The 18,673-nt window shown below is 32.6% G+C and overlaps 1 protein-coding gene across 2 annotated transcripts; it reads right to left on the bottom strand.

Moving 5' to 3' along the window:
• Window positions 1-754: 754 nt before the first annotated feature.
• On the bottom strand, window positions 755-18,196 carry LOC133191176 (aldehyde dehydrogenase family 3 member B1-like). Of its 2 annotated transcripts, none has more exons than XM_061326897.1 (13): window positions 18,131-18,196; window positions 14,764-14,907; window positions 12,053-12,148; window positions 11,505-11,726; window positions 10,819-10,982; window positions 10,478-10,604; window positions 9,219-9,319; window positions 6,831-6,960; window positions 6,369-6,439; window positions 5,674-5,789; window positions 4,355-4,484; window positions 2,669-2,807; window positions 755-1,036 (listed from the first exon to the last, which is right to left on the bottom strand). In XM_061326897.1, the coding sequence occupies exons 1-12, from the start codon at window positions 18,146-18,148 to the stop codon at window positions 2,705-2,707; spliced, it is 1,422 nt and encodes a 473-aa protein (XP_061182881.1). In that variant the 5' UTR covers window positions 18,149-18,196; the 3' UTR covers window positions 755-1,036; window positions 2,669-2,704. The 2 variants fall into 2 exon arrangements, with proteins under 2 accessions (XP_061182881.1, XP_061182880.1); XM_061326896.1 differs by lacking the exon at window positions 2,669-2,807 and adding an exon at window positions 1,544-1,679.
• Window positions 18,197-18,673: the final 477 nt, after the last annotated feature.

The raw sequence follows: 18,673 nt of genomic DNA, 5'->3' as shown, positions 1-18,673 counted from the left end.
ACCAGAAATGGTTAGAAGTGGTCAAGACCAGAAATGGTCAGAAGTGGTCAAGACCAGAAATGGTTAGAAGTGGTCAAGACCTGAAATGGTTAGAAGTGGTCAAGACCTGAAATGGTCAGAAGTGGTCAAGACTAGTAGATTGTCATCAGTATGAGCTACTTACTACATCAGTTATATAATCACATCAATACAACAAACGGTTAGCTTGTAGCACTAGCTCTTTTTTATCCTAAAACAGTTATTTACTGAATTGAAAGAAAACAACTTGAACTAAACTGGTACATACATCTATTAAATTCCCAAAGAATATAAGGACATAAACTTCTTTGAAAATGGAAAATTATATTACATATGTGACATTTTATATTAACTTCACCCCTGTAGTGATTTTAGAGATGACAGACTACTAATGATTAATTTCACTCTGTTTTCTGCTTCAATTTTATGTCCAATGCATTTGTGATCAAAGCGTAATTTTTCACTTATTTACTGAAGTAACACATATACCGAACAAATATTGAATTAATCATTTTACTAAGGAAAAGTCACTACATTTCCTCAGAACTTGTGCCCAAACCAATTTCTGTTACATCATGGTACATTTATTAAAAATATATTAAAACCAAATTTCAATAGTTTTGAAAGTCATCAAACATTATTATAATCATCATATCAATATAATGCATTAATATGATAATATGAATATATTATATTCACAGTAAATCAATACATACAAAAACATAAATCAATGCTGTAATACACAAGAATATAGTACTGTTTCAAAATATGTGCATAGCAGCATACATATATTTTTCTCCAAATACACAAAAATGAATGTTACTTAATAGTTAATACTTGTAATATATGTTAAAATTATCACAACAATCTATAAAGTATTTTCACACAAAAAATACTTTCACATAAATATGTATACTAGTATGAGGAAGTTCATGTGCATATGTAAACTTGTCGTGTAAAGAGGAAACTTAAAGAACTTTTAACGCAGAAATGGAAGTTTATTGTGAAGTCCATAAGTCTGAAATACAAAATAAGATTAGAAGTTACTATAATATTTCTCTCAAAGTAAAGCATACATTTACATAAAGAAAATTATACAGCTGTACATTTAGATATATAGAAAAATAATAATGCTATATGAATAACAACATATTTAGACATACAACAATTAATCTGTATCTGAAGCAAACATTAAATGACTAGAAATATTTAAGCTTCTAAGAATATATTCAGCAGGATGCTGCTTTAATGACTGTAGGAAATAACAAGAAATGAGTCTTTACAGATCTACAAGTGAGGAATAATCAAGCATACATCAAATGTGATTAAATGTGAATTATATCTGAAGAATACAAAAAGGCAGCATTGTGTATTGAAAACAAATGAAAGAAAACATCCAAACTGATAGGACAATACTTGGTGATATTTTAGCACAATTTCAGGACCATGCAGAATTAAAAAAATACTAATCAAAAAAAAAAACTTTCATTTTAATTAGTCAAATCTGATTTTTTACATCTATTACCTTGAAAAGTACAGCAAAAATAGTTCCAAACAAGAAATAGGGAATCAAGGTTCGTAAACCGGATTTTTTGGGCGATTTCCTCATGATCCATGAAACAATGCTCCCTTTTTTCTCTGAATATGGAGGGTACCGTATTCTGCATAAAGAGGGAAAAAATACGTAAACATCTAGCCTTACTTAAACAAGGTGAGTATTATCAAGCAAAGTGAACTGCCTAATATGTAGGCAGTTATCCCATGATGTCTGCTTCTGGAATACTGTTAGATACTGACGAAATAAATATGACAATATTCATAGCAATGAGCTATAGAGCTGTCCAGGCTATAGACATTTTTTATTTTCCCTCAGACTGAAATTTCGCATTTTCATTATTTATATGTGACCAGCTATGTTTCTGAGTGCAGCAGGTGAGAATTTACATCCACAAAATGGCTGCTGCTTAAAATCTTTATATTATGAATCATCCTTTCTTCTGTATGTGCTTCTCATATAATAGTCCTCCAGAAAATAAATCACTTAGGTTTGATACATACTGCTATAGAAATTTTGGGTTGATCAATCTTATGGACAGTGAGGTGAAGCTCCTTCTTCTCAACATATATGAGATTGATTAACCCAATATATTTCCATAGACAGCAACAAAACTAATAGGTAATAATGTACAGGTCTGTGCTCATTTCTATGATCCAAAGTATATGTATAGTCAAACTTCATTTTATAGATATTTAGACCTTACATGGATAAGATAACAAAAATTTTCTCTTAAATGGCCAATTTGAAAATTAATCAATTCTATGTCAGAAGATATTAATCCCTTTAAAATACATATTTTATACAAAAGACAAAGTTTGACTATACATAATATCACAAGGATGGTGGAATTGTAAATTACAGGAAATGGTTTGAATTTCTGAGGGCAATCTAATCTTATGTACAAGTACTGATTAACATCAAAAATAATTAATACATGTAAATGTAAAATTCACTGAAATTTTATTTTTACAATACATTACAGACATCTTGTTGATTATTTTTGCCCTCAGTAAAATTCAAGTGAGCTAAAATATAGGCAAAGGAAAACTTGGAAAACACTGCATCTTGAGTAATCTTCTCAAGACAACTTACCACGGTTTATCATTCTGACCAGAACAGATTTGACTTTTAGAATCCCAGCCAGGACAGAAGACCACCTGACTTGGGTGATTTCTTGGTTAACCAGGCAATAGTGCTCTGTTTCTTCTCAGTGTAGGGTGGGTAACGAATTCTGTAGATTTTGTCATGACAGAAAAAAATGTTCAGAGTAACACTTTAGGTGTAAAGGAAATTTCTGACAATTTATACAACATTTTCCAGTATCAACAATTACAGATTAATGATGTGGGAAATTGTTTTCTCGTCTTATGTTCAAATGGTGATTTTTATACCCCCCAACAGAAGATTTGGGAGCATATAGTTTTTGCCCTGTGTGTCTGTCTGTCCGCAAAAACCTTAACCTTGCCCATAACTTTTGATTAGTTGGAGCTATGGCTTTCATATTTCACCTGTGTATTCCTTGTGACAAGACCTTTCTTTGGGTACCATCATATTTGACCTATTGACCTTGACCTTGGAGTTTGACCCACTTTTGCAAAATTTTATGAGACTTAAAACTTGGCCCTAACTTTTGAACAGTTGGTGCTTTGGCTTTCAAACTTCATATGTGCATTCCTTGTGACAATACCTTCCTTTGGATACCAACAATTTTGGCATTGACCTTGACTTTGGAGTTTGACCTACTTTTAAAAAACTCTTACCTTGGTCATAACTTCTGAACGTTTGGTTCTAGGGCTTTCATATTTCATGAACATGTGTATCACTTGTGACAAGATCTTCCCTTGGGCACCATTTGACCTTGACCATGACGTTTTACTTACTTTTAAAAAACTTTAACCTTCGCCATAACTTTTCAATGGTTGGTTCTAGGGTTATCATATTTCACAGGTATATTCCTCGAAACAAGACCTTTCTTTGGGTTCCAACATGTTTGATCTCTTGACCTGGAGTTTGACTTGCATTTGAGAATCTTTAACCTTCGCCATAAGCTGCCATACAGGGGCATCAGTGTTTCACAAACACATCTTGTTTAACAATGTAAAAAAACAAATATTCTACTTTTGCTTCCATGCTGTTAAAATATATATATGAATTTCAAAAATTTTTCAATTACACTGTACTACAAATGTTATTAAAATTTGCACTGATCAAAATTAAATTTATTTTACTTTGCACCATTAGAAAAATACCAGTGAAATTTTAATAAAATTGCACACTTATTGAAAAAAAAATAATTATATGAAAATTGTATGCCAATTAATTGATGTAATTTTCAAATTATTCATATAGAATTTTGTATCTTAATATGGTCAACTTTGGTGCCAAGTTCTACTGATATCTGATCAAATCAGTGGAAGGAGTAGGTCTTTGGAAGAATTTCATGTACATGTATTGTTTTAAGTTTTAGAAACCATGGCCACAATGTCATCAAAATCAAAAACTGATATATAAAATTGTGTTTTTGATGCACTCTACTCTTGTACCAAGTTAAGACAAAAACTTTAGGAAAGGGGGGGGGGGGGGGATTTGAATAATTTAACAGATTATTATATTTTAAGTAACTACAGCAACAAAATTCATCAAAATCAGAAACTGATCAACATATACATGTATATTCATGCATCTTACTCAACTTGTGTTTTATATTTTCCTGAAATCAGATCAAATCTGTTACACCTCATCTCCATGAGAAATTCTATATTCTGTGAATGAACTTACAACTGCATTGCTTCTCCACCATGTTTCCTTTCCAAAACTGCTCTTTTATGACTGAAGGTATCAAAGGTATGGAATCCATGATAGGAACCTATACCACTGGAACCAACTCCTCCAAATGGCAGGGACATCACTGAAACCAAATCATTCCCAAATAAATCCCTGATTGTTTTGAGCTAATTTACGTACAGTAGTATATATATCTAAGGACATCACTGAAACCAAGTCATTCCCAAATAAATCCCTGGTTGTATTGAACTAATTTACATAGTATATATCTAAGATTACTGCATTTTTCTAAACTTCTGGCAATGAACTTATATGGTTGAAATCAAATTTACAAGGCTTGCGGACAGTTAACAAATGAAATCACATAATCAGCAATATTCTCTAATATGTTTTACGGGGTGACCGTTGGGGCGAGCGCAGTTGTACCTTCAAAAATCTATATAGCAGCTTACACTTGTTACGTTGATCCGCCTTTTCAAACGTCAAACCGCACGAGACACAACTGTGACGTCAGATGATGTCGGAATTTACGGAGGGAGCCAGTGTCTGGTTGAACGAGACTAAAGATCTTGTGCGATAATAAATGAAATACGTTGTAGCGATGATGTAATTATTTTTTGTTTCTTTTAAGCTCTCTTCAAAGAAAGAAAAGTAAACCTATATCTCGGTAATGAATAATTATCCTTGGTCTTTTGTATGTTTTGTAAGAATTTCGCATGGAACCCTGGTAGCGAAGGAATTCTTGGAAAGTTGCACCAGAAAATTTGCCTGACATATGTACAGATTTCATTCTGAATTTTCTCTGTTCTTACACGTTAGTCTATTGAGCTCACTGCGCTCGCTATTAATTGTACTAACATGCATATATGCTGTCATTTTTAATTGACTACTTATTAATGATTAGATTTATTTACATAATACACTATTTTACAATCCTAATTATTAAATATGGTAACACCAGAGTCAGAGGTCATACCATATTGAAAATGTTGATTTGAACATGTATAGCCTAAAGAAGGTTATAAATGTAATTTATTCTAGATTTGCTTTATACAACAGATAATATTCACAGTCCATCTAATGTAAATTTAATATAATCATCCCTAAGTGTATGCCTCACTGATAAATAAATTGCAATGACATAAATTTTCCTAAAATGGTAATTTCAAATCAATATGCAGAGCCAAAAATTTTAGCAAGGCAAAGATATATGTACCCTCATTTATCTTCAATGATAAATTACTATCTACCAACTGAAAACACCAGAACTGTTTCTAATCCTATGAGTCTTGTCCATAGACAAGTATACTTACATCCAGCATGCATCATGGTGTCATTGAAGACAAAACCTCCACTGCTTGTGTTTTGTAAGAATCTTTCAGCTACAGTGTGGTCCTTTGAGAAAACGTACATAGCTAGAGGCTTTTCCCTGAAATGTAAAATTAAAAAATTCAAATAATTTTGCCATTTGCACCATAAAAAAATGTTATTTAGGCCAAAAAAATTAATCAATAGTTTCTCAGGCACAGCCGCATCAGGTCAAACACTGCCGCATTGATCAATTTTATTGACATATTGAAAAGGGAAATAACTCAATTTTTCTATTTTTCCAAGTTTAAAAGAAAACTGAGTTATTCCTCTTTTCACAAATGATAATAGATAGACGTTTTTATTACATGAACAATACATTTCTTGTTAATACGGCAATTTATGAATTAACTTTGTTTGGAAAAACTTTATTTAAAGTTAAATACATATTATAATTAATGTAAAAGAACAAAAAAGTAAGAATCAGTTGATATCATCATTTTGTTGAACGACTGACATGAAAAAAAAAATGTATAACACCTACTTCCAAAAAAAAAAAAAAAGAATCTGCCTGCCACATTTAATTTTGAAATTTTTGGTCTGAGAAACTACTAATTAATTTTTTATGGCCTTATGCAATGTAATTTTAATAATTATATACATGTAACTTTTTGACAAGCATAAAAGTAGATTTTATTACCCTTTGTTGATGTAATTAATGGCTTCTTCATCATTTTTAACAGACATGATGGGGAGAACTGGACCAAACACCTGTCATACAACATTTGTTTACTCATAATGATTGCCACAATACATAACACATACAACAATGCCATAACCTTCAGGTTATGGTTTGTTTGTATTGTAGATTTCTACACTTTATGTATTTAAAAACAGTCTTTAGTAATTGACATCAATTTTGAAAATATCTGAATTTCTTTAAAAAAAAAATTGTACCATTAAAGAAAAACCATCTGAACAAGGTTTTTTAACCTTTACACATAGAAAATATTGGTACCTACACATAAAGTACATGTATTAATATCCAAATATCAAGATTTAACATATCAAAATTTATAAAGGTCATTAAATTCTAATGAATTTATACATTCCACACATTAGGAAAAGTATTTGTTACTCCCCTTTAATTCAGTCAGCTTACCTCTTCCTGCATGACAGGATCTGTTTCTTTGACGTCGGTGAGGATGGTGGGGGCAATATATTTCTGTTCCTCATCTACTTCTCCTCCCAGCGCCACCTTCCCAGATCCATCAATCAGCTTCTTAATACGCCTTCACATTAAAAATACACCTTAACATTAAATATATGCCTTAACGAGGTTCGTTCCTGAGCTTTTGAGCAGATTTTTGTCTTGATCTCTATTTAAAAAAATTCTGTGTAATGTTTTGGTTCTTACAATAAATCTGGATTCTACAATGCTAATTAAACTATATTCAATTAAAACCTTATGATTAAATTCCATACCGAAATCATTAAGTAAGGAACTATGTTTTGTGGCAGAAGGTTTTTTTAGAAGAAAATGATAAATTTTTCTCTTTCGAAATATTTACAGTATTGTTAAGTTTAGATTCCTATTTTTACATGCAGCCCGCACAAAGAGTTATTTTGTGCAGAGAAATGTTTTATGTTGCTCCTAAATAATATATTAAATTAACCATCATGAATTCTATCATCATATTGGACAAATATAGCAAATATATTGAGAAAGTCCTGGGAAAAAAAAGGTCACTTTTGGCTAAAAATGAACACTATTTTAGTTATATCTGAAAATTAACATCACAGATCCCACTTTTAATTTTCTTTTCTGAATATACAAGATAATTCTAACCATTCTGCTTAAATTCAGAAAAATGTCATTACTTTCATATGATTTTATTGCTTGTTAAATTTTTAATGCCAGAAAAGGGACATTTTTTGAGCACAAAAAGGTCAAATAATTGACTATGCAAAGTAATTTGAAACTTTTTTTGTTGTTACAAATTTGAAAGAGACTATTCATGATGAAAAAAGACTGTGGTTGTTCCCATAATTTATTTGGATAAAAAATATTAGAGGAAAAACTTTGAAACATTGATTTATGTGCTAGATGTAATTACGGTGCAAAAAGGACATATTAAATGCTCTGTAGCGCCAAAAGAAGCGCATTGACCCCCATTTTTGGTTTTGATTTTTATTTAAGCTTTATGTATAGATTTCAAAAATATACTTGATGAAAAATTCTCAATACTTTTGATAACAGGATCCAACCTCCTTAACATTTAAAATATGAGGGTCATTCAAAAAGTTCATAGACTTTTGTCATAACTTTTTTTATTTAACGTCATATTACAACCAATTTTGTTACACATATTTTAACAACAGATTCAAATAATTTGAGTAAAAATATTGGAATTTATCTTGATATTTATCAAAATTATCAAAGATTTAAGACAGCAAAAATGGGGTCACGGAGCAGGGTCAAAATTGAGTTATTTACTAATTTTACATTTTATAATGTTTATAGCCATACATGTACCTCTAATGAATGGTGCTTAAACAAAATAAAATTTATTAAATGTTTAAATTTAGTATTGTTCTATTACTTCAGATGCTTAAAGGTAATGTAATATATCGCTTCATTTAAAAGATATCAATTTCTATTCTAAAGACAGATAGACTTGATTTAAAAAAGCAAAAAAAGCATGACGTCGAAGGATGTCACGGAGCAGCAAGTAGCAATAAAATTTTGTTTTGCATTCGGCAAACCTCTAAAACAAACTCTTATAATGCTGGAGGAACTAGGAAATATAAAAAATGGCCTGTGGATTTGTATGTAATGGAAAAGACAATTTTTGTGTGGTAGATACTTTGAATCGAACGATGGATGATCTGCGAAGAAACAGAATATAGTTAAAAATCTTGTCAAAAGAGTTAGTAACGTCATGAAACGTCATGTACGCTTCACTGTTGTGGAACTTGTGAAAGCAGAGTTTGCAGTAAAGAATTTGAAAACACTGACAATCTAACTTCAGCTACTCGAACAATTGTTAGCAAACTTGGTGTCAAGTGTTATGGATACGTTTTATATGAACTGGGAAGACACTACAAACCGTGTATGAAATGAAAAGGCAGAGCAATTTTGAGAAACTTTCTTGGCATTGTTTTTGACGTTACAATGTTGTTAACTGTGCTCCATGGTGATAAAACATGTTGCTTTTAAAACTGGCTAACATGAATTCTATTTAATCAAATGGAATGAAACTTCACAAATCAATAAAATAAATGTTTTTTTATATGAAAATGTGTTGATCTTTAATCTTGTAAAAATAATATGATGATGAGGAACATTGTCTACGTATTTTTTGAATGACCCTTGTACACCTTAGAATTACAAAACAGCCTTATAATCAAATGTGTAGTTTCTCATTCAAATATCAAATCCTCGTGCTCTATTCAATGATTACCTAATCAGACTTTGTCTAATTCTTTTGTTATTTTTTCTTGCTGAAATGTGTTTTCTTACAACTTAGGAGCCTTTCGGTGAACCTACCTGAGATGTCTTTCATTTATGATTCTTCCGTAATCTTCACATTTGCCTATATCTGGATAGAACTCTTCTACAGCCTTCTTGCATTCCTCCACCAGTTTGTCCTACAAGCAAAATAGAATCCTTATGACTGCTTCATTCATAACTTTGTACATATCTGATAATTTGTATCAGAGCTGAGTTGTTTCTACAGGTAATGATCATCCTTTTAGTAAAGTTACATGTACGAGGAGGTTAACCTTCTGTCCATAAGCTTTTCAACACAAAAAATTATAGAACATATCCAGGTCAAAAAAAGCAGATCAAAAAAGTTGGAAATTAATTCTTTTTTTCTATTTTTTCCCCATTTGCACAATGATATACATTTGAAAATTGTTGTCTCGAACACCTATATCCCAAATACTTGGGATATGAAGAAGTAATTTGGCAGTCCCTGCACCCACTTTTTAATCCTGGTCCTGTCAAGTTCTTGATAACCAGGTTTAACTGTAATCAGTAATTTACACTCTAATAATATGCACATATACTGTATGTGTACTTTAAAAAGCAAGCTTCATATTTTAGTGGCTTTGGTGCAGACAACGATGCGCTATTTTATGAATACCGCTAAGAAATCATTTATATATACAATATACGGCACGGACATGTGTAGCACTAATTCGTGATTACGTCAACAACTCCATACCCAGTGATTGCACTAAATTTTGAATATGTCAATTCATGTACACGTACAGTATATCTCTTTGTAAAACAATTTTTTCACATGCAAGACACAGAGGCTGAGGGAATTGCCAAAATTTGTTGCTGTGTAAAAGTAAATTATATCTGATCTCTTTAGTATACAGTTCTGTATCTAATAGAGATGTAACGATACGGCTGAAGCATACCATGATATATCGTGATTCATATTATGTATCAAGGTATTTCACATATTTTCATACAAATTATGGCTCTTTGTTCTAAAATGGAAAACTATCACAATGTATAATGATAAAAGATATAAATCATTTCTGAGAATCTGTGCACAGAGCATCTGGGTAATCATAATTATGGTACCAAATGCAATTGAACCAAGAAAATTTTTTCTTTTTTAATTGACTTATTCATTTTTTTCTATCATAAAAAAAAATTATGTGATGAAATCTCTGAGTGTACTCTTGCATCATTTATTTTATTCTCTTTATGGGTGTATAAAGACAGAAGATTTTTGACTTTTTCTCTCATTTTGATGACTTTCTTTCTATAAGTGGGGTCCTTGTTACCTGTATTTCTTTTTTGCACATGACGTAATCTGGGGCAATACATGTCTGTCCACAGTTGGCCAGTTTTCCCCAGGACACCCTCCTTGCCACTAGACTGAGATCACTGTTCTCATCTACATAAACAGGGCTGAAATGACAAAATCTACATAAACAGGGCTGAAAAGACAAAATGTATTCATGGAAAAATTCAAAAATCTCTAAAACTGATACAAATTTTAAAAGTACTCTTTATTTTTGTATTAGGAACATTACATCTACTTTCTTAGAAATTAGATACCAGGTATACCCTGCTTTGTCATAATTCATTTTATTTCTAGAAACATAAATGTAGGTAAAGAGACCTTTTTCCTCCCAGCTCTAGTGTCACTGGTGTCAGGTGCTCTGCAGCAGCCTTCATGACAATTTTTCCCACCATTGTATTTCCTGTGTAGAAGATGTAGTCAAACTTCTCCTTCAACAGAGCTGTGGTCTCTGGGACTCCACCATTCACAATTTTAACACAGTCCTGTTACAGCAAACACTGGTTTTAATTAACAGTATAAGGTAAACTTAGGTTATCTATAACAACAATTTCCTGATTCATGGTTAACAAAATTTAATTTTTAGCATTCCAGTATACATGTATTTATCATATGTTTAACAATTTATGGAAAGGATTTATTGATTCCTGTCTAATTCAAGACACAATAAACTCTACAGTGAATATGGTGAAAGAAACAAAATTCTGAGAGAATACTTACACAAAGCAATGTTTCATAAACAGTGTACCTTTCCTGTCAGATCAAGTACATTTTTGCTACTATCAGAGCCCTGAATTAGAACTGGTCATTTTTCTCTACCTTTTTATTCAGGTTTCCAGTTTAACTAAGACACAGGTATATTTTGTTTAATCTTAAGGCACCTTTACCTCAGGTGACACCTGTCTCCATACAGGTATACTCCGTAATTCATAAAATTAATTTGGGTCAAGAATCTACGGTTAGAGTACTTTGTACCTTTTATTTCTAAAGAATACCAGAAAACATACATTATCTAGGTATCTGGGCAGCAGCTCCTCCAAAAGTTTGGCTGTGGAGGCTGCCATCTCTGAGGGCTTCAGAACAACACAGTTCCCCGCTGCTAGAGCTCCCAAGACAGGGAGAACGGTGATCTGAATGGGGTAGTTCCAGGCCCCGATAACCAAGGCAACTCCGTACGGCTCCCTCTGTATGTAGGCAGTGTCCATGATGTTCAATAACGGTTTCTTTGCCTGTAAAACATGGATTATTAAGGTTTACAAAGCTCACCTCAATGAATCAACTCTAAATAAACATCTACAAAATATATTATCCAATGTTGCATGTAGAATGCAGTCCTTGATGCATCATACACATAGGTTTAAAGAAGGTAAAGCTTTTAAGTGCATGTATTATTATGTACTGAAGAATCTTGGCCTCTTGTTTTACATACTTTCCTATAAATAATTAATCCCCTTGGATGGCCCCACTCTAGCCTCTGAGTCTTACAATAAGAATCTTGCTTGTTCAAATGTCTTAGTCAAATCAAGAATAAAACCATCATATAACTTAGAAATACCTTTTCTGGCTTCATCCAGTCCTTTAAGTTATTCATTGTTTCAATCAAGTCATTTCTACAGAAATCAATTTCAAACACTGTTGACTCCAAAGAGGGCTGCAAAAGATAAACTTACAAATAATCATATCTATAGGATATGTTGAAATCTAGTTAATAAATACATTATTATTTACATTAATATATAGCCAAATTTTAAAGAAAATAAAGGGCACACAGATGTGTTTTAATTTTCTTCTTTGCCAAAGTCATGGTGTTTCTGATAATCACAAAATCTTAAACTTAGATCTTGAGGGGAAAACAGAAAGAGTCAATTAAAATGCTGTGACTTTGACAACTCTAACTACATACAAGGATTAACATTGCATGGGCGGCACACTGTTTTTGGAAATAAATCTGGTAATGAATAGAATTTGAAGCATCAGGCAAACACTCAATGTTGTTCATCAAGTTTCAGTGTTATTTTTTCGGGTGTCACAAAGGGTAATTCATTGTCTTTAGAATTAATATTCATGAAATCATTGTTTACCAAATATCTTGTGAAATTCAGATGTATGACACCTCAATGTAAGTTTCAAAATTATTGTCAATTTTCAATGTTTTAACATTTAATATCCATACTTTTAACATCAATCTTTAAGTCAAAAATGTACAAAATTCTTGACCACATGCTTTAAATTGTTCTCCCTTACAAAGAGAGCTACATGTACTTCAAACTATGGCTGATGTCAAAGTAGTGCTGAGTAGTTAAGTATCATTGACAGCATTTTAGTTTCCTAGCTATCTTTGAATAACATTATACACTGCATTTTGCAGGACTGAAAAACTCATAGCAATCTAATTACAGCACATTATTACGAACAAAAACATATCTCCAACCATCAAGTGGATAAAGACCTCTAACCCTTGAAGAGGAACTATCTACACAGACCAAAAGATTTGCTATACATTCCATCAAATGTTAAGAGCCATTCTCTGTTACGACTTGAACATTTATATAGGAGCTGTGGCACGCATAGTCTCTGAATTTCTCCAAACTCTCTATGATAAAAGTCTTTGACACCGTTAACTCAAATCAGACAGAAATTGGTTGCTATGTGTCATGGTTACCATGACAACATGTCCTAAAGTTTGAAAAATGGCATTTTTCAACATGTTCCGAGTCCCACAGTTAACGTTTGCAGCAAAGCAAATAAGTGGCAATGATTGTTTCTGAAAGTTGAAGGCCTGATGTCTTAAATGCATGATAAACATGTTTGGTATTTCAACTATTACATACGTTTCTATGGAAACAAAGTATTCAAAAGTAATAATTTTGCCCATTTAATTTTATAAAATTATACACTTAAGAATAAAAAAAAATTATAGGTTGAAATGTAAGCAAATTATAGACAAAAGATCCTTGTAACATATACCAAGGAAGAAATATGATATTTCTTATAGGTTGACAATGGTTGCCATGGTTTTAATACCACAAAGGGATTTTGAATTCACTCTCTTAGTGTTTAAATCTAATCCTATCTTTTTAAAAAGCATATTTCTATATAACTAATGATCAATTTTTAAAGACGTTCATGTGACCCAAATTTTCACATTTCAAAAAATTCAAATTCAATTCTTTAAATAGAGCGTTGCTATGGAAATAAGCCGAAAAAATATGCATAAAAATCTGAAAAATATTCTGTTTCCTTGGATACGTACCCTTGTATGTAGATTCCCAAAACTTTTATGATTGATAATTATGAACAACTAACCTGACTTTCAATTTTGACTGCCAGCCAATCTCTAACTGGATGCAAAAAGCTGGCACATAGGGTTTAATATTGATATGAAATTAACAAAATTGAACATTTTCCCTTCTTGGTTACCATAGCAACAGTGTTGTATTTTTCAACAAATGTTATCAATATATGATATTCAACTTAAGTTCTACCAAATAAGTACTATTCAAGGTGAGTCAAATAATATGTTTCTTGAATAAAAGGTAAGTAAATTCCTACGGCAGCAAAAAAAAATCACTTTAAACAACTGGTACATTGCTTCCATGGTTACACTGCAACGTAACAATTAATCCCAATTTTTCTTATGTTGTCGGTATTCCAAGGTCCTAAGGATGTATATGTGCCAGTCATGAAATTTATTGTTTTTCCTGAAGATAGTAGCATTAACCCAATCTTAGCAACACATTTTGCATGGTAACACTGTGTTACCATGGCAACCATGAAAGTTATTTTTAGAATAATATTGCCAATACCTAATTACTTAAGGTCAAATATTTTTATTGTTTTTTCTTAGGTTGTTGATCGAGTTTGATCATTTAAAACCTGTCATTGGTGAATATTGAGCGTTTTTCTGCATTTTTCAGCATCTAAAATGTATTCCAAATGTACCCATGGTTACCACTTACTTAGAGATAAATTCTATGTAGTTTCTTTATAGCATAAGTGGCAACAAGGTGTCAGGTTTTTGTGAGAATGGTTTGTTTCCTATTCTTAGTCTTTATTAAGGCTTAATAAAGATTCAAAGTAGCTGAAAATCTCAATTTTCCCAACTTTTCTGGCTGTTACCATGGCAACCAAGACACATAGCAACGAAATTTTATTTGATATATGTTTCTGGTGTCAAGTTGTTATAACGGGCAAAGTTTCATCAAAATCGGTGACCATGCGTGGCAAAGAAGTTTAAGTGGTTACAGAGAATCGCTATTAATATACCTTGTGTAAATCTTCTTTCAGGGCCTGAGAAATTCTCTCTCTGTTTTCATCCAGGAATGAGAGAACTCCCTCCAGTTGTTTTTTACGCCATTCATATGATTTTGTCACACCACTCTTGAATGCTCTGCGAAGACCTTCCATCATCTACACATATGAAAAAGATAAATTAATAGTTAATATACTTCCATGTTTTGTCTTCCAACTTGAGGCATAAAAGAAGCCCATGAGCCACAGTGCTCACCTGTGTTGCACTGCCTACTAACTTATCATTGAATACCCAATGTAGAACACGTACTAGTTTTTGTTTTATCAGATCAGCAATGCTAATCTCATGTAAGGAAATGATCAGTATAAATATAACAAATCTAACCATATACTAATAACATTTTACAGTCTCAAAAAAATATATCTGTCAGTCACGAGTGTTACAGCAAACAGAGGTAATCTAAGATTACAAAGACCACCTTGACGAATGTTACCTGTAAGAAAACCAAAGTCTCAAACCTATTAAATAAATATTTTGGTAACTTGCACACCTAGATACAACATTCCATACAAGTTTGGTCTAGGTAGAACTTACAGTAACTTGGGTTTTTACCTATTATGAAACTATTCAATCATCAATCAAGGTCAAACTCAGCTTCCAAAGTAGGTCTGGTAGTGTGAATTAATCCCTCTATCATGTCTATAAAAGTTTGTTTAAGGAGGCCTTAAGTTACTTTGACATACATATGTTTCAAAAACTTCAAACTGGTCACTTATAAGGAAAATGTACATCAGATCTGGCATCCAAAGCATGTCTGGTTATGTCAGGGTTCGACACTCGTTAAAATTTGGTCTTGCCATTTGGGCAACCTTGGTATTGATTTCAGGTTGCCCGAATGAATTTCAGGTCGCCCGAACAAAATATCAAAAGAAACAAAAAATGTGCAATTGTTTAAAATTTGTTAAGATTACAGAGGTTGTGCTATTGTAAAATGTAAAAAAAATATTTTTGGAATATCAAAATCTGTCTTCCAGTATATTATCAAACAAAGAAAACAAGCAACAAATATTAATAAGCAGAATCAGAATGCTAATTAGGCTTAAAAAAAATTATTTGTTTCATGTATAATATTCCCAGTAAATCAAGGGTTGGTAGGATGGGACTTTATTTATTTTTTGCTAATATACAGTCTCACCTTACATATTGACACAAAATAAAGTTTCTCGTTTAAAACATTCATTTTCACTTACTAAAAAGGCCTTAATAATGGGGTCAAACATCCCTGGACTGAATTAACCAGGTGTGATGTTTACAGTGGACACCCAACATGGCTGTCTAGCAGCAGAAAACGAACATCAGTCGATCAGAAAGTTGTGGGGGAAATACTAGATGTTACAATAATGATCATTACTCTTTATATTTATGGTGATTGTTGACTAGGTTTACATATTTTATATCTCAAATAAAACTTAATTTAACACTTTTGGTAAAAATTACATCAGCTGATTGATCAAACACAGATTTGGCAGAAAGAAAAATCCACGCGGCTGCTAATCGAATGGGTCGATCGGGTTACAGGAATCAATGTTTTCAAGGCCTTATAGAGTTTATTTTAAAATATTAAACATCATTATTGAAAATTCCCAACTCGTCCCAGGTCGTCATTTGGGCGAGCCAGACTGAAAATCAGGTCGTCCAAAATCAATCAGGGGTGGAAATGACGAGGTGACGAGCGTGAATGTCGAACCCTGTTATGTGCATCCTTAGATGTATCATCTATGCAAGTTTAGTCACCATATGGCTTGAAGGCTACTTGGGAATAGATCCTTTCTGAAAACTTTCTGTTTAATTATCTGGAAAATGTAGATCAGATTCAGCATCTCAAGAGTATCTGATAGTGTACTGAAACATTCTCCATGCAAGTTAAGTCACCATGTGGCTTGCAATTTACACTGTATTTGGGAATAGATCTGTCCAAAAACTTTAACCTGTGCAATCAAATTGACAATGTAGGTCAGATCCAGCATATGAAGCAAGTTGGGTAATGTGCATCCCTAGATGCATCATTCATGCGAGTTTGGTCTAGGTAGAGCCTATAGTTACTTGGGAAAAGACATGCTTCAAAAACAATAACTTGTTCACTCATCTGGAAAATGAGATCCAGTACCTGAAGCAAGTCTGGTAGTGTGCATCCCTAAATGCATCATCCATGCTACGCAAGTTTGGTCCAAGTAGGGCATATAGATACTTAGAAAATGACCTGCTCAAAAAAACTTAAACTTGTTCACTCATCTGGAAAATGTAGGCCAGATCCAGCATCTTAAATAAGTCTGATGGTATGCATCATTCATGCAAGTTTAGTCACCATAGGGTTTATCAATACTCAGCAATGACACCTGCTCCAAAAACTTTAACCTGTTCACTCATTTGGAAAATGTAGGTCAGATCCAGAATCTGGGGCAAGACTGGTATTGTGCATCCCTTAATGGCAATGAATTATCCATGCAGGTTTGTTCACCATACTTTGGAATGACACTTTAACCTGTTCTCTCAAATATAAGTCAGATTCACAGGACTGTCCCTAAGAATTACAATGGCAGGAGGCATTAAAAAAGTAGACGGGAGTCTTGGGTTCCTCCCCTAACAAGGAGTTAAGGGGGAATACCACTTAATTACCAGAAGAACCAGGTAATAACGGGCAATAACATCATTATAGGCGGGAAAATTCCCCGGCCCCCCAGGTCTTAGGAACAACCCTGGATTCAGCATCTGTAGCAAATCTGGTAACATTGACATTGAAAAAAGTGTACGTAACCTAGCTGACACTGGTAGAATTTCAAGTATCTAAAATCCTTATTTTCCATTGTTAACTTAAAAGTTTTTTTAAAAAATTCTTTGTCAGATACATGTATTTTCAACGTTCCATGACAGAAAAATTTAAATGAATGTATAACTAAATTTTACAGGTGACTGGCATTTAAATATTCGATATATTAATATGCCAAAGTGTGCACAATTCCTGTGCTCAATAATTATTATTTCTTGATAAATATCTACTTTATGAATAAAATAAACGTGCTGGACAGGTAAAAAAAAAGTGACTTGACACTCAGATGAATTATGCCACCTTAAGCAAGTACCTATGCGTAAAATATTTCAAATTAAAAAAAAAGAAGACATTTATCGTGGAATTCAATATTATGGGTAAAAACAGATGTTTCAATTCAATTAGGCCTACTTGAACATGGGGTTACAAACCGGAACGATTTCATGATCGCTTACACGTTCCTAGAAAAAAAAATCCCAAACCATTATAAAAATAAAAAGAGAAAAATCAGGATTCAAAAATGTAAGCCTCTTTCAGAAATGTCACAATCCTACCTCGCTATAATCTGCCATTCTTGCCGACTAATTTCAACTCGACAACTGCTTCCCTTCGACTTTGTTCATCACATGAAAATCCTCGGATATCGAGCCCGATCTTTTAGTGTCCGATCTCACCATGATTGAACACTCGTTCATTCTTGTGCTCTCAGGCCTACGATAAGTAAATAAATAAAATAAAATAAATTTTAAAAAAAACAATCTTGATATTGAATTAATCTAATTATCCACTAGTTGTTAACTACCCCCCCCCCTCCCCAATACCCAAACTCAGATAAGATTTACCGATACTAATTTGGGCTTACAAAACATATTAGCATATTGCGCACACACAATTAGTAACATGTATATTTGAAGAGTCTATTACTTAACCAGTCAGGCAGTTCGGAAAAACAAATTCTGGTATGACTCTAGATTATGTAATTGGAGAGGGAAGGCCTAACCCGATTGAATTGAATGACCTAATAGTTTATGTGTTTTTCATATAGATGTTGTAAAATCCTTTTTAGTCTAGGTATCATTAAGTAAGGCAATTATTTG

Source organism: Saccostrea echinata, unplaced genomic scaffold (genome assembly GCF_033153115.1).
Source record: "Saccostrea echinata isolate AGI-Se365-2 ecotype Australia unplaced genomic scaffold, CSIRO_AGI_Sech_v1 ptg000023l, whole genome shotgun sequence".
NCBI lineage: Eukaryota > Metazoa > Mollusca > Bivalvia > Ostreida > Ostreidae > Saccostrea > Saccostrea echinata.
Note: the sequence above shows the minus strand (reverse complement) of the source record. Positions and strands in the feature narration are given on the sequence as shown.

Excerpts from the sequence above, each read along its gene's own strand:
- LOC133191176 (XM_061326896.1), bottom strand. Across the intron at positions 10,605-10,818 it reads CTAGAGCTGGGAGGAAAAAG|CCCTGTTTATGTAGATGAGA; the intron begins GTCTCTTTACCT and ends TTGTCATTTCAG. Across the intron at positions 6,440-6,830 it reads ATCCTGTCATGCAGGAAGAG|GTGTTTGGTCCAGTTCTCCC; the intron begins GTAAGCTGACTG and ends GTTGTATGACAG.